This window comes from Lycorma delicatula, chromosome 1 (assembly GCF_047948215.1).
Source record: "Lycorma delicatula isolate Av1 chromosome 1, ASM4794821v1, whole genome shotgun sequence".
Taxonomy (NCBI): domain Eukaryota; kingdom Metazoa; phylum Arthropoda; class Insecta; order Hemiptera; family Fulgoridae; genus Lycorma; species Lycorma delicatula.
The window spans coordinates 337,545,813-337,563,546 of NC_134455.1; the positions used below are offsets into that span (position 1 = coordinate 337,545,813).

The 17,734-nt window shown below is 30.0% G+C and overlaps 1 protein-coding gene across 3 annotated transcripts in view; it reads left to right on the forward strand.

Annotated features, from left to right (window-relative positions):
• LOC142334304 (glyoxylate reductase/hydroxypyruvate reductase-like) overlaps positions 1-17,734 on the forward strand; it is a 45,481-nt gene that overhangs the window by 27,037 nt on the left and 710 nt on the right. For 2 of the 3 annotated variants that reach the window (XM_075382230.1, XM_075382229.1), the window contains 3 exons: positions 3,473-3,639; positions 10,464-10,628; positions 14,315-14,440. In XM_075382230.1, the coding sequence (XP_075238345.1) occupies positions 3,473-3,639; positions 10,464-10,628; positions 14,315-14,440 (458 nt within the window). The remainder of the gene's footprint in view (positions 1-3,472; positions 3,640-10,463; positions 10,629-14,314; positions 14,441-17,734) is intronic. The other variant, XM_075382231.1, reaches the window with a different exon arrangement.

Sequence of the window (17,734 nt, forward strand, 5' to 3'; positions counted from 1 at the left end):
TAATCACACCCATTTGATTATAATTATAGAATAATATCTATAAAAAACAATTATCAAAACATAGTAACAGAATAATTACCTTACAACCAATACATAATAAGACACAGAATAATGAAAAAATATGCATACAGTATTTATACACTTATATGAGGGTTGTTCAATAAATCCTTAGAAAATCCAAGAGATGGTGCTTGTAGTATCAAAAATAGTTTGCTTTTAGTAAGCATCATTTGTCGCTAGAGTGCAGTTAAGTTTCAGCTGTATCCATGACGTTGTTTCATTGTCATAGTTGATTGAAGCAGCAAGCTGTTGTTTGTTTAGAAAAATGGAAAAAAGTAAGTTTTGAGTGGTGATTAAATACTTATATTTAAAAGGCTTAACACCAAAAGAGATCAAAATTGAGTGGTTGAAGTTCATAGCACATCTGCTTCCGTGTTTGCAACTGCTACATCCACAAAAGATAAACATCGTTTGGGACGTCCAGTGGAAGTTACCACCCCCGAAATGATTGACAAAATTCATGGCACGATATGGTTTTGAGTGATTACTAATCAAAGTGTGCAAAATAGTTGAGGCTACAGGTATATCACAAGGTACATTGTTTTCAATTTTGCATGAAAAATTAAATGTGAAAAAAATTTTAACAAGATGGGTTCTTTGTTTGCTCTCAGTGGAGAATAAACGCAATTCTGTGGTCGACTCTATGGCGCTTTTCCATCGCAGTCCTGACAAGTTTCTGCATCTATACATAACTGTGGACAAATCATGGAAACTACTATACTCCAGAGACAAAGGAACAGTCAAAACAGTGGGTTTTTGAAGACGAACAGGCTTTGAAGAAGGTGAAGACTGTGAAATTGGGTGGCAAACTGATGGCAACAGTTTTTGGGATCCACGCAGTATCATCTACACTGATTACTTGGAAAAAGGACAAACAATAACTGGGTAGCATTATGTGTCGTTATTGCACCGGTTAAGCGAAGAAATAAAAAAAGTCCTCATTTGAAAAAGAAAAAGATCCTCACCCATCAAGACAATGCATGTGTGCACACCTGTGCAGTTTTGATGGCCAAAATTATGGAATTAAAGTTTGAATTATTACAACATCCACCATATTCACCGGATTTGGCTCCCAGTGATTTTGTTATTTATTTCCAAACTTGAAAAAATGGCACAGCAGGTAACGATTCACTTCAAACGAGGAGGTCATTGCCCAAACAGATGCTTATTTTGGGACCTTCCAAAATCCTACTTTTTAGATGGCCTAAAAAATTTGAAGAAACACTTGGAAAAGTTATAAAGTTAAAAGGAAATTATTTTGAAAAATAAAATCTACACAATTTGTTTTTCTGTCTTTCTAAGAATTTATTGAATGACCTTCGCAATATCATTGAAAACATTACTAAAACTTACAATAAAGAAATATTTAAACCAGCATACAAACATAATAACCTCCTAATAAAATATTTAAAAAACAACACCAATAATAATAAAATAAACAATATATTTGGGAATTTATGAAATTAAATGTAAAGAGTGTGATATTTATATAGGAACAATAAATAGATCCTTTAAAACTAGATTACTTGAATGAACGTTATAGAAATTACAAAATAATAAATTAGGTTATCTAATATGGTAGAGCATCTAATAAATGAATAATATTCTTTCTCTGATATTAATACAAATTTAGAGATATTAAAAATTAATAAGATGACTTAACATTAAATATATTAGAAAAATATTAATATATAAGTACAAACAAAATTTCAGTTAGATAAACCATCAGACAGTCTTTCAGGGAATGAACTTATAAAAAGTACAACAGATAGCAGCACTTGTTTAAATTAATACACAATTTTCATTTTTAGATTTTTATTATATAATAACAGAATTATTTCAACCATGACGGAGAATACAGGATCTGCAATAGTATTCTCATGAATAGTTAAGGTAAGATTTACAGATCATATTCTGTACTGGGTGGTTTATTTAATAGAATTTATATATATTATCATGTATTTCACGGCTCGATCAGGATATTGAGAGGTTAACAATTTAGAATATTTATATAATAAAGTTTATTGGTTTAAAATGTTCATAATTACAACCAGACAAATTAATAATAATAACAATGGTGATAAATACAGTAATGATAATAAAAAGTTACAATAATAAAGCAATTAATGAACACAAATATTAATATAGTAATTACAACCTCAATAATAATCAGGATAAAAATAGTAAATGATAATAATATTAATGTCAATAACAAAAAATCAGACAATTAATTAATAACAAAGTACATGACATAATACATAATCAAAATAGTAAGGATGACATAAAAACAGAACAAAATACATAACGTAATCAACAATCAAAATATTACACATCAACACAAATATTAATATAGTAATTACAACTACAATAATAATCAGGATAATAGTAGTAAACAATAATAATATTACATGTCAGAAACAACAAATCAAACAATTAATACATAACATAAAACAGAACATAATCAAAACAGTAAGCATGACATAAAAACAGAGCGTAATCAACTTAGATAACTATCAAAATACTACACATCAAATAGTGATAAATGTCATTAGTAAATAATAAATATAGATTACACACAAGAAGAGTACAAAATAAATAATCGTTTGGAATTTATTCCAGGTGGACGAATAGAAAACTAGACCGATTAATATAAGAAACCGCTAATCTTAACCCTTTTAACCACTAGTCTTGTATTAACAAACAATCGTATAGTGCACTTGCAAATATCTTTGCTATCTACCCTAACAGTTTATGAATGAATTACCTTAACATTTATAGTTTTACTGTAACTCACCGACAGTATTTCTTGGTTACTGGAATTACTCGTGGCGTCATCTTACTCATATCGAACTGGATTCAAGACTCTCGTTGCTAGACTGATGTCTTGCACTCTCATCTTGCAGACTCACACTTGGACTTTCCTCACTGGATCGACGTAATGAGTTGCTGGTCTGGTTCACAGAACTCTGCCGAACCCACATGACTCCACACCACTTGCAACCTCTCCTCACTGAACTCCTTGCAGAACTGCCCTTGTGGGGCTGACGTCGTAATGCCTCACAGACCGGTTCTAATAGAACTCTTTTTAGCTGGTCTACACACACACACACACACACATATATATATATATATATATATATATATATATATATATATATATATATATAATATGTTGAGTGTAACTTATTTATTTGTATTGTAATAATGTATGTATTGTGTGATGCTGTTTCCATATAAGTACCTTTTATATGATCTAAAAACATTTAACTTTTGTATTTTTAGGCATACTTAAGGATGTCATATTAATTTTGGATGTATGTATTTTATGAATTTTACTATCAGATATTTCACTATGTTTGGTAAAATTTTAAATTACTGTATAATTTTAGCATTTACTATTATGTTGTTTTAGTGGAGGATGGTCATCATGGTCTCCATTGTGGATGTGTGGACAAGGCTTAAGTGGGTCAACGGTTGGAATTGTAGGACTTGGTAATGTAGGTTATGAAGTTGGGCGAAAATTGAAGGCTTTTCGTGTTAAATGCTTTCTGTATTCAAATCCTACTGATAGTCCTGTAGGTTTGTTATCAGTTTAGTTTAATTTATATAATTACTTGATATTTAATTGCTTAACAAGATTATTAACATCTTAATATTCAACACATACTAAAAAAGAATCACATAATATATTCAAACTTTAACATTTAACAAAGGTGTAGCAAATACTTGTAAAGCATCATGTTGTGTCTTAGTGACTACCTTCAATGTTAGAAGATGATGAAGGAATCAGTGTAGGAGAACGAAGAATTATATATCGTTTGCAGGTAATACAAAACCACGCATAATTAGTGACATGTTTTCTTGTGGGAGATGAAGCACTAGATATTCGGTTGATGGTTTCAAGATTAAAATCATTGTGACAATGTGGACTGAAAATGAATGTTAGGAAAACTAAAATATTTGAGGATAGGAAACTAAATCAAATGAAAGTCTACATAAATGAAGCGAGAATTGAACAAGTAAAACAGTACAGATTCATAGATATCACTTTAACAGAAGATCGCAGCAGTGAAAACAAAATAAAATCAAGAATAGCAATTGCTGAAAAACATAACAGAAAGAAACAGTTATGCAGCAAGATGAAATTATAATTGAAGAAGCTTTTGTAATGTTATATTTGTAGTATGTGTCTGTTTAAAAGTAAACTTTTAAACTAAGAAAAGAGTAAAATTCTGGACATTTGATATGTGGGACATACAGGAGTTTGGAGAAGATTAAATGAAGAATTGAGTAATATCTGTCTACTTTACATTGAATCCTGAAGTAAACAAAACAGATGCCAAGAGAGGCAGTATGGATAGGGTGTATGGATGTGTATGTGTATGGATAGTGAAACAAAAAATTGCTTGACAGCTACTGCGCACCTGATTTAATTTCTATTGTAATAATAATAACCGTACAGAAATAGTTGCCTATTGCTTTGTATGTTCTAAAACATTTAATGTTTATTAAATTAAGAAACAGTTATAAATTGTTAAATATACTATCCTTAATGGTAATTTTGTTTTACTGTTACAGCAGTAATTGTCATATGCAGCTAGTAACTATACAAAATAATAATAATGGTTAATGAAATGATAACCATAAGTGCTTTACACAATCCTTGAAATACTATTTACATGCATTTAATAAATTAAAAAAAGAATTATGATTTATTACCATATTTTGTTGGTTGTTTTTCCATTTCTTACAGTGGATCACTGTAGTATCATGTCTACTCAACACCTCATCTTCATCTTCACTAACACCTTGATATCAAAATAATCCATCTTTCACATCTTTTCTTCTTCTTGCAGCATATGTTTAATACAGTTCTGCCACTTATCTGCTACCTCAGCAGTATCAGTTTCAAGTAAAACCTTTACATCCACTAATTTATAAGTTGTTGTTATTTCGAGCTGTATATCCTTTTACTTCACACTAGTTCTATTGGATTCACATTGCAGTGGTATGGTGGAAGCCATAATACTCTATGTCCATTTGGTTCAGCCATGTTATGGGTTACATATTTGTTAAATTTTTGTTTTTTTTTAACTTTTTCCAGCAGTTCATCTTTTAAAACATAGAATCAGATGGGATTTGTTTTTCTCTTAGCTATGATACTATATCTGCTTTTAGCCATGATGTATTCAGATTTTTTTTAATTTTATACTGTGGTATAGTGCATTGTCTATAATAATAACACTGTTTGATGGAATTAATTTCATAATCATATTAAACCAGTTTTTAAAAAAAATTAGTGTTCATTACATTGTGGTAAACATCCTTTTTATTGGATTCGAAAACTAATAATTCACCGTTAATAAGTTCATTTTCATTCCCTACATTACCTACAATCAACCGTTTTCCTTTGTTACTTGCTGATTTTTTACTGGTTCTTAAATCAGATAGAAAAGCCAGTTTAAATGTCTTAATGGAAGTGTCACACCAACTTTATTGACTGAATGACCAAGCCTCATCCAGATAAAATCTTTTTTACCCATTTTTCTAAACTCTTTAATTTGTTTCAAATATTTCCTGTGCCAAATCTTTGTTATTTCTATCAACGATAAAACTATTCTTACGTTTTCCTGCAAATTTGAAACCCATCGTTAAAGGAAGTTTATGAAACCTAACCCAACTAATTTTTGTTAAATCCGGGGGTTATTTTTGACAGCTGAAAGTACCTTATTAAGTGTGGGTAGTTCATTTTTAAAAAAGAAACTTTGCGTTGGATTCGACAGCATTTTGAAATCATCAAATTGGCCTAAAATGGGTTTTGAATGTTTCTTTTCTTTTTTGGCATGTATAATATCTCATATTTTTTCTTTTCACCTCACGATTTCTCAATACTTGAAATGCATATCTATGAATTCAGATGTAAACGCTTCTACTAGTTATAATTTCTCTAGTAGGGTATTTTTGCAAAATTTATTGAAAACATTAAGAACTATTGTCTTTTATCCCCACTTCATAATATTTTACCATTTCTGTGTTTAGCAACTCAGTAAGAAGGCCTCTCAGCCAAAGTTATTAAATTTCACGAAACTTAGAAACACTAATAAACAAAAACTTAATTTCTAGCACTGTAATAAAGCAAACAAGTCATAAATTTCAGTATGATTATTTAAACCAAATTAGTGACAAAAATAACCTCACTCAAAGTAACTTCTATTATGAGCAGATAACACCACAGTTAAAATAACAATAAATTTTCACAAGACTAGGCAATCATTTTTTAAATAGTATCCAAAAGATAATTTTACTGTGTCATAAGACTATAAATACCATGAAGTATTACTATTATTTATATAACATCATATGTGGTATGTACTGATTTGCAATTCAAATACTTGCAATAACACACGGAACATTTGTTTACTCTAGGTCTTAAACAGCAAATAATATGAGTATCTTAAAATTAGGAAACTGGAATTGGTATAAATTTTCCAATAATAATGATGGTTTACATTGCTGTAGACCTAACCTGTTTATAATTACATAATAACTAATAATGTAATAATCTGAGATTAATAACAGGTGTAAGTAATGATTAATATTCTTATCATATGGTAGCTATTTTTAAAAGTGATGTCATTTTTGTCCACTCAGTGAATTATATGCGTGTGTTGTGTATTTACATGCACCACATATAATGCAGATTGTTTACTTCAGGCCTAAATTTAAACTTGACAGAAAATAGAGAGTTATCAAGAATAAATAAATAATAATTTCCTGTTCATTAGAACAGGAAACTTAACTAGGTGGAATGAATCATGAAAAGATGATTATGGAATCAGAATATTTCAAAACTGAGAATACTAATAGGTAGAAACAACTTTTAGTATCAATATAGTTAAAAAATAACTACTTTATGGTGCTTGAAATTTTTGTCCACTATATTGAATCAAAAATTTTTTTTAATAGAAAGGGGTTCATGTGATACATGACCACCTAAAAATGATAGTATAAACTGTTTCTTGATAAATTCCTTCATTTATTAGTTATCAGCATTCGAAGTAGCAAAAATGGGAAAAATCAGTTACCTCATAAGATGAGAACCTTGAATAGCCCTGTAGTAACTTTTTTACTTTATATTACCTCCAAAATTACATCCAGTAACAAATTTTAAACAGTTAATGTTGGAATTAATGGCCCAAACACTAATAATAACTACTTCAATATAATAAGTAACAGTAATAATAAACACAATTACTATTAATTTGGAACACTACTAAAAATTAAACAGCTAGGTCAAGGATATTATTTACTTTAATTATCACAAATTTAATTTTAAAATTAAGTTAAATGTTTTCAATCCTAAATTACTTAATACATTAAATTTAAAAGCATACCTTCTACAGTGCATGTTCTGGTAGTGCACTAACCTTAAGTAATATCCGTTTATAACTTGTTTCGTACTTGATGTACATACAGATTCGTCAGTTTCGAGGGTAAGTCAATTATTATCCTCAATTTAGTTATATTTTTGTTTATGTTGGTAGTACTGTCGTATTGCATAGATGACACATGTGTGGTTTAATTTTTGTTATGTCTGTGCAGGTTTGATGCTGCTAGGTTAGTTCCATTATTGCTGTCCTGCATTAATCATGGCTGCTCTGCTTTCTATTTGTACCAAAGAAGAGCAACGTTCAGTGATCCATTTTTTGTGGTCGGAAGGTGTATCAGAGGCTGAAATTCATCGAAGACTTTCAGTACAGTACGGGAACAGTGTGTTGCCGCAAGGGAGTGTCTACGAACGGATTGAAAAATTTCAAAAATGGTCGCAGAAGTGTTACGCACGACGAAAGAGTCAGATGATCGTTTACTGCCACAAATGAGGAAAACATTGAGCATGTACGTGACATGGTTTTCTTAGACGGGTGAGCAACTATTGATGAAGTGGCACATTGTCTGCAAATTAGTCATGGTTCTGCCTACGAAATCATCCACAATAGACTTGGGTTTCATAAAGTTTGTGCAAGATGAGTCCCAAAACAACTCACACAGTTGCATAAACAAATGTGCTTGGACATCTGCCAAAAACATTTGGATCGCTATGGTAATGAATAGGACATCTTAGACAGCATCATTACTGGTGACAAAACATGGATCCATCATTACGAGCCAGAGAGTAAACGGCAGAGTATGGAATGGAAACATCCAAATTCACCTTTCAAAAAAAAGTTCAAGACCCAACCATCCGCAGGAAAACTGATGCTTACGGTTTTTTGGGACTCACAAGGCCCAGTACTGGAACATTATGAGGAAAGAGCATGACAATAAACAGTGTGCATTACAGTGAGATGCTTACTGCCAAGCTGAAGCCTGCAATTCGAAGCAAATGCCGAGGACTGCTGTCGAAAGGTGTTACATTGTTGCACGACAATGCCCGTCCACATACTGTTGCTGACACTGCTGAAATGCTCTAGAAACTCAACTTTGAAGTACTGGCTCATCCTCGGTATAGTCCTGATCTTGCCCCTTCTGACTACCACTTTTTTGGTCCACTCAAAGAGGTATTAAGCGACCATTGATTTACCTTGGACGAAGCAGTGAAAGAAGCGGTGCATTCCTGGCTTGCAGCTCAACCGAAAACCTTCTTTTATGCGGTCATCAGGAAGCTTGTGCAATGATGGATCAAGTGCGTTGAAATGCAAGGGGACTATGTTGAAAAATGGTGTACATATGTTTCCTATTTGTATTGCAATAAAATTTATAACTACATTGCAGATAATTGACTTAGCCTCGTATATACGCCTTTTCAAATTGTCAATGTTTACAGGTTTTGTTTTGTATATATTATCTTTTAAGTAACAACAGAAATAATCTAGAGCAGCCAGGTTGGAGACCTAGCAGGCCATTCTGTGTTGCCCTTTACAACCTATCCAATGATCTGAAAATGTCTCATTTAACATTTGCTGTGTCTTTAGACAATAGTGAGATGAGACCTCCACCTTGAGATCTCAAAACTAGAAGAAAGCACTGGACTCAACTTGATCATCCTCCCTACAGCCTGGACCTATTGCTTTACGATTTTCATTTGTTTGTGTCGCTTAAAGAAGCTCTAGGAGGACAACGATTTAAAGGTGACGATGGTATGGAGGGATTCATGCGCAATTGACTCTTGATGCAACCAACTTCATTCTATGATGCTGCGATAAAAAACCTTCCTTCTCGCTGGCAAAAATGTATTTCTAAAGCAGGAAACTATGTAGAAAAATAAATTATATTTGCCTTTTATTTTTCAATAAATAATTTTATTTTAAAAATAAAAACTCATTTATATTTGATTTACCCTCATACAATCAGAGACCCTATAATATGATCACCTGTTTGAGCAGGAATCATTGCTACACAAACACACGTTCGTAAGGTATTGTGTATGACCCTCTAACATCCATCTGCATTATCATTACTCCACTATCAACAGTTTTCCTATTCACATGGCCATTTAACATGAACATAACCATCAGTAAATATTATTGAATTAGAATAATTTATGTCAAAGTCTGTTTTTTGCATTATAATATCACAAAGCTTGACACTATTACCAGAATCTTTTTCTGAAAATTGTTGCACAAGGTGTCGCTTATAAAGGTGAAGATTATTGTTTTCAAGAATTTTGTTAACTGAAAAATAACTGTCAAGTTGGATAACAGTTTTTAAAATCATTTCAAACACACCATAAGTAGCAATTTTATAAGCATATAGATCGACACTTGTTTTTACCTATCCTACAGTTTTGAAGTATGAAGCCACTTCCTTACTCTGTATATAATTGTCAAACATATCTAGCATCTTTATTGTACAAGAAAACTTTTATAAATTAATGTGGAATTATATCCATCGTAACAAATTTCATTGAGAATATTAACTTTGTATTAGAGTTAAAATATTTTTGTAACCTAAGATCACTTATTGTAATAGCTGTAGATTTTTGTAACAAAAACATTTGAATTTTCATCATTCAAATTATTCATTACTCAAATTATTATAGTATTTGTTAATAGAATTGTATTTCCTTTGAATAAGATTATACTATTTAACAGGATTATAAAATAAATGTTTTGCTGTTTTCTATATCCCAAGACCTAATTCCTTATTTAACTTAAAAATGTTTTATTGTTTATTGTATTATCAGTAACTGTAATATAATTTTCTTGTAATTTTTTTACTGAATTAGATCTTATGTACATTAAACATTAGTTTAATAACTTTTTCTTTTACATATTAGCATAATCTTTTTTTATTCTATTAATCTCTAATATCTTATTTAATTAAATATCGTTTTATCTTTTTAATTCATATTTCTCACACTGATACTTGTGATAAAGTTATAATGCAAGGTTCTCCTGTTTCAGCAAAGGAACTTGAAGCTAAACGTGTCTGTTTAGAGGAACTCTTGAAGGAAAGTGATTTTGTTATTGTTAGTTGTACATTGAATGAAGAAACAAAGGAATTATTTGACAAAGAGAAATTTGCTCTAATGAAGAATACTGCTATATTTATAAATATTAGCCGTGGAGGTATAGTTTCTATGATTTCTTTTATATTAAAAAATAAAACTTTCCAAGTTTGACCTTTTATGTATTGTTAAAAAGCTGTTGAAATTAATTGATAATGTTTGAAGTTCTTAATTAAGATTAATGCATTTGAAATTCCTTACACTTTTGTTTTCAGAAGTATTCTGTACACTTTGGATCTGAAAATATTTTATCTGTGTGTTTCATGTCCTTAACATTTTAGCAAAAATTTATTAGGTTGATCTTTTTGTTTTATTCTCAAAATTTGCCCACATTAGTTATTTAAAAAGCCGATCAAATCATGAACCAGAAACTGTTAGATCCAAATATATCCCCTGTTTTGATATACGTTTCTACTACTTTCTATTCATATAAATTCATTGTGTCAGGATGTTGCAGGGAATTGGTGCTTGCTTTTCTGCACAGAAAGATGACAAAATGAACTTAATGCGTTAAGTGATTAGTTGTATTTTGTCACTGTTGTATGTTTGATATTATCTCTTGGTTGCCATTCTGATGTCCGGTTATAATTAACATAGCCTGGCCTAAACATAGGATGTTACCAACTACAAATACAGTCACACTATCAATAAAGGTTGCAGTTGCTTTAAACCCCAAATTTAGCAAAGCTCTAAACGATATCTGAATACTTTAGGAAAATCATAGGTATCAACTGATTTTCATACAGTTTGGCTACAGATTTATGATTAGTTTTTCTACCTTACTGTTTTAAAAATTGAGTGATCATATTAAAAGAGACCAGAACAATACACACTTCTTAGTTAAACTAATGTGTGATCAGATATTTAAATATAAGTAAAAAATTAGAAATGCTAAAAAATTACAGAAAACCAATTTTTTTTTGTCACTAGACTGTTTTGATGCACTTTTCTACTTCTTTCTGTTTTATACTGGTTGTTCAATTTCTACCTATTTTCTAACATTTCCCAATCCAATTTATATATTACTGATATTAATCTATTTAAGATTTATAATGTTCCTTTGTACTGTTAAATTATATTTAAATTCTTTTATGAATTAAGTACTTTCATGAATTGAAGTAGGACTTTGCAGGATTGAAATAATACTGTTATTGCATAATTAAAATACTAAAAATAATTAAAATTGCATATTAATTTACACAAGTGCTGCTGTCTATTGCTGTTTTTTGAGAGAGATAGTCTTATAAAAACTGCAACAAACACTGTCTGATGGTTTATCAAATTGATACCTGATCTCTTATTATTATACTTCTTTATCCTTTGTGTTTCAAACTTGAATTATTTAAAAATTTAAACATTTTGTAAACACATTTTTAAACAAACACGGATGAAAATTTGAAAAATACCATGTATCTAGCCTTAGCTTTCTTTGTTCACAATACTTCTAAATCCAAATTGGTCTCAGTCTAATCCACCTTTCATCTCATATTCCATTCCTTTATAAATTATAATTGTGAATATTCTGGATGCATGAGATTTCAGAGTGGTTGTGCAGTAGATCTTGTACTCTGGTTGCATTTTGTTTGAAGGAGCAGTATTATATAATTTTTTGTTTATTGTGAAGTCAGCCTTCCTTTCAGTCCTCATTCACTTAATCAGCATACCAATTCGAACACTGTATTTTCTATCCTTTCTGCCTTATTCATATTTAAATAATACAGAGTTCTGTAAAATCTTGAATCTAATACAGTGTCTTCTCTGACCTCATCATCAATTTCTTTTTCTACTTCCCATGTCATCTGTTATTTCCCCTCTGTGTACTCTTTCATGTATGCATGTCTATTAGATTTTATTTATGATCTGCCAATGGTTTTCCATTTGCACTTCTGATATTAATACCTTAACCCTTAATCCTGGACTGTTGCTTTCCAGTTTTACACGAATGTTAGGTGACATCTTTACACGTATTTGAACTGTAATAACTTGACTGCAGAGATAGCCCCAAGTTTCATTAAAACACCAATTTGTGTTGCTGTCTTTGGGCTATCTTTAGAACTAATTCCAAAACTTCATTTTATATTAATACGATGACAAAATTATTATTTCTTAAGCCAAATTTGTTCTTCTTAACCTAAACATGTGTTCTGTTATTAAAGTTATAACTTTAGTTTATAACTATTATAGCTAGGTGGATGAGGTATGACAAATTTGAGGGTTAAGGGTTTAAGTTTCATTTTTCTGAAATGCTTTCACATTTACTATATATATCTTTCTCCCCTGAAAATAATTTCTCTCCTTTGTCAAAACATTTCCTCTTAAACCAGTTGTTTTTGCTGATTTATACAGCCTGTATTCTTTATTTCTCAAATGCTAAATTTTATTCAAGGATTGTACTAATTTTCTGTTTTAACTTTTAAATTTTAGTTTCCATTATGCTTTAATATTGTTAAATTATAAGTGATTTACTCTATTCTTTATCAACTTTTGTTAATATCAATATAATACCAATTCAAATTACTTCAAAAACTGTTAGAATGTGATGTAGTATAAAATTAATTGATAAATCACATTTGTAGAAATTTTATACAAGAGTGTCAGCCAAGGTACTTTTTATTTTTAGTTTTCTATAACTTGTTATCTAAAGAGACCTTAACGATCCATTACACTCGGTTCAGCTGTTAACAGACTTTTTTCATACTCTTAACTGCAATTGTAAAAATAATTTTTTAGGTTTTTCCTTATGTTTTGTTGAGATAATTATATTTTAATGACATTAAACAATTAGTAAACAGGTTGTAGGAAAGTAAAATACCAAGAGAAGATTTCTTGAGCCTTCTATCCACCTGTAAATTATAATCCAACTCCTGAGAAGTTGCTTTGTAACTTTAAAGGTTGATGATAGATTCTTTAAAGTTATGCAGGTTGAAGTGGATGTTACTGTTTTGATATTGCCATTTGCTAAAGAAAATTTCACTTCTGCAGCTCTTAGTACTCTAGGTGGTCACTTACATATGAAGCTGTTTGCATTCATATGTGTAAGTTTTACAGTTTTTCAAACGGCAGTTGACTTAAAATTAGTATTTTACTGCTTATTGTGTATAGTTTATTTACAATATGAATATATATTCTCTGCACTCTGTACTTTTTTTTTATAATAAGCTGAATGCTTGTTGATAGATTGTTGTGTTATTTTCACCTACCATAGTTTATGATTTTTTTTTTTTTTTAATGACTAAGTTGTAATGTCAAGATTTTATATGTACTGAGCACTGGATTTGGTGTGGTAAAGGAAAACTAGTGTGTTTAGTAAACCCACCAGGTTGGTCTAATGGTTAACGCATCTTCCCAAATCAGCTGATTTGGAAGTCAAGAATTACAGCGTTCAAGTCCTAGTAAAGCCAGTTATTTTTACACGGATTTGAATACTAGATCGTGGATACCGCTGTTCTTTGGTGGTTGGGTTTCAAGACTACACTTCATTTACACTCATACATATCATCTTCATTCATCCTCTGAAGAATTATCTAAACGGTAGTTACTGGAGGCTAAACAGGAAAAAGAAAGAAAAAGTGTGTTTAGTAAGAATTATCATTTGTAAGGAACTCTTGAAATTCTTATATTCTATGAGATTTTCAGACTCCTATTTTTCATTTAAAATAATATAAAAGGCTATGCAATAAACTGCCAAGCTGCTTTATTCTAAATAATCTGTTTTTTTTTTTTTTTTTGTTATGATGCTCATTTAAGGTGTTGTTAAACAAGATGATCTAGTAGATGCACTAGAAAACAAAGTAATTGGTGCTGCTGGTCTTGATGTTACTGTGCCAGAACCATTGCCAACAGATCATCCCTTGTTGAGTTTTCCTAATTGTGGTGAGTGCTTCACTTATTAAATTCAAAATAAATTTATTCAATTTTTACCATTTACAAATTTTATAATGTATGCAGTTTTATTGCAGCATCTTTTTTTTTAAATGCATGTGGCAAATAGTGTATATACTTTTTGTTATACATTCCTGAATACAGAGCATATCATATAAGAAGTTCTTGTGCATGTTTTTCTATATTAGAGAATGATTTTTTCTCTTCATAATTGTAAATATATTTTTGTATGAATTACCCTTCTTATATGTGAAACTATTTGTAGGTATGATTTCAATTTTGAAGATACATTTCTTAAAATATGTTCATAAAAATAAAGACATTGTTACTGTAGTAATAAATTTTAGTATAATAATATTATGCTTTATGTACTAAATATATACTGTATAATGTGCATAAATATGCTATATACTTACGTGCTACTTACTTATACAATTTTCATTCATATAAATATATTATGTATAATTATTTTTAAAGTTCTGCCTTTAGTTTTTTTATTATCAATATTTAAATTATCCTCTTTTTTAAACTAATTGAGTTTTATTAAATAATTTTGTAATGCACAAATATGATCATACGCATGTCAATATTGAGAGTTTTAAAGAACCATAAAAATTAGATTTCTCACTGCCCCCTCACTGTGATAATCATCCTTGTTAAGATTGTTTTAATGGAAATGCCAAGTTTCATGGAAGGATCCCAGATAAATAACTGCTGCAGAAATCAAGATAATTTATCACAATTTTAAAAGAGCATTTATAATAATATAAGAAAATATAAATATACTACATTATTTATTAACGACTTGCATACTTACTCACCAACAACAGGCTGACATCTTATAACAACTGCCAATGGATGATAGAGATAGCATGTGAAAAGTGCTCTGCCTGATTCACTCGAACCAAAACCTCAAGATTAAAGTAGCGTTAAATAATATTAATTAAGGGAAATATTATTAATAATAATTACATATTATTAATGTAATAAGCAGCTACTATTATAGTATAATATGTATTAACCCGGTAATGCTTCGCCATTGCTAGATTTGAGTGAATATATATATATATATATGTAGATAGATTAAATGAACAAATATGAAAGTTTGATAAAACACTAAATAACTGAACATTATGGAACTTCATAAAATTTACCCTTTCCCTTTTTCCTATCTTCCCTTTTTCCCTTCTTCTCTTCTTCCCTTTTTCTCCGTTCCCCTTTTTCATAAAAATATTTTTTTATGTAACTAATATATATTTTGAATATGAGCCAAATTGAACCTTAAATGCAATTTTTCCAAATATCTCAACCCCCAGTGCCTTCTAGCAAGTCCATTTTTTTGCAGAGGTATTTCTTTCCATGAAAGTAACACATATTCTGAATATGAGCCATATGGACCATAAATATAATTTTTTGAAATCTCAACTCCCAGCGCCACCTAGCAGGTCCATTTTTTGCAAAAATATTTCTTTTCATGTAACTAATATATATTCTGAATATGAGCGCAATTGGACCATAAATACAATTTTATGAAATATCTCAACTCCAGCATCACCTAGTGGGTCCAAACTAATTCAGAAACCTTTCATGGGTGTGCGCATTTCAAGTTTCATCGCATTAGGATGAATGGTATAGGAACGCATATGGGACAAACAAACAAATATTCATTTATATATATCATATCATATATATATATATATATATATATATATATATATATGATAAGGGAAATTAAATAAACTTTTATAAGAGAACCATTAATTTAATGTTGCAGCTAAGCAAGTTTTTTTAATCTGATATATCCTTAAAAAAAATAACATTCCAATCTGTATGACACAAAATTACTGACAGAAATTAATATAATATAAAATTAAAAAAAAACTATTCTGGGAAATACTTTTCATTAAAGAATAATAAATATTTAGTTCTATTTAATTTTTTGAAAAAAGAACAATATGCTGCGCTACAATAAATTTTCAGGTCATTATGGAGAATACTACGGGAACTTCCAACTGATATCAAACTATTGAGCTATTTCCTTGACAGTTTTTCTTCTGTCTCTTTGAACAACTTTTGTACATGCCCAATATTAAGTTTATTTGTAGAGATAGATGAAGACCGACTATGAATGTCCTTAACGTTAAAATATTTATACGATTTGTAAACTATTGTTTTTTTCATAATATCACTAACATAATTTGTCTCTCAGTGATATTTCAAGGAAAATTTTGATTTATCTTCACGTTTCACATCCCCCAGACCCCAAAACCACCATCAGTTCAAAAGTTTATATATATATGTATAGTTTATATATATATGTATATTTGTTTTTCTTGTGGACACAATAACTGCTGTAATTTTGCACCAATCACTTTCAAATTGGTACATAAAATATACACAAATACTTGGTCGAGTTTGTTAATGGACAAAAACGGACCATGGGGGGGCTTTTTCAAAAAAAGCAAAATATCGCTATAACTTTCTTAGTAAGTATAATATCGAATTCATTTAAAGTTCCTACTTAACTAAGTAACTAACTTATAGTTTAAGTTAAATAAAGTTTTTGGTATCACCAGCCATTGGCCTGGGGGTGGAAAAAATTGGTTTCATAGACAAAAAAATCATACCTCCGTTAATAGACACAGCATTGAATCTGTTTAAAGTGGCCATTAGTCCGTTAAACATTATCTAAAACGTTTGTCTACAACAATTTTTGATATGACCGACCCGTATAGCAAGGGATGATCAAAATGTTGCTGGAATTGTAAGAATATGGGGCTTATTGTATGCTAAACATGTGAAACTTTTTTCACATGCAATCATTGTTGTATTGAATTTTTCTTAACATTAAGATGGAAATCTTTTTCATCCCCTATTTAGCACCAGTGAAATCTACCTCCCTCTTCTGACGTGCTGAAAGGGATTTTTTCACTTTTTCTTTTACTCTTTATAATTAAGAATTGTATATATACCATAGAATAGGTAACATTTTTGTTTATATACCATGGAATAAGTAACATTTTTAAAATTGATTTACAAGATTCATATTTTGTTTTTCCAATGTTTCTGGGTCTCTTCTATATTTAATTTTTTTTCTTTGCTGCAAGTTTCTCAAAAATATAATTATCTGATTCAGATGTTAGTAAGTATCTCCTATTAAACACTAGCAGTATCCTCAAAAGACCTCCTGAGCTTATTAAATTGAATGATTTGTAATTATTTTAAAAAACTATTGGACTGGTTCATGTAGCTTTTATGTAATTTTGGTAAAATCTAGAGCAAAAG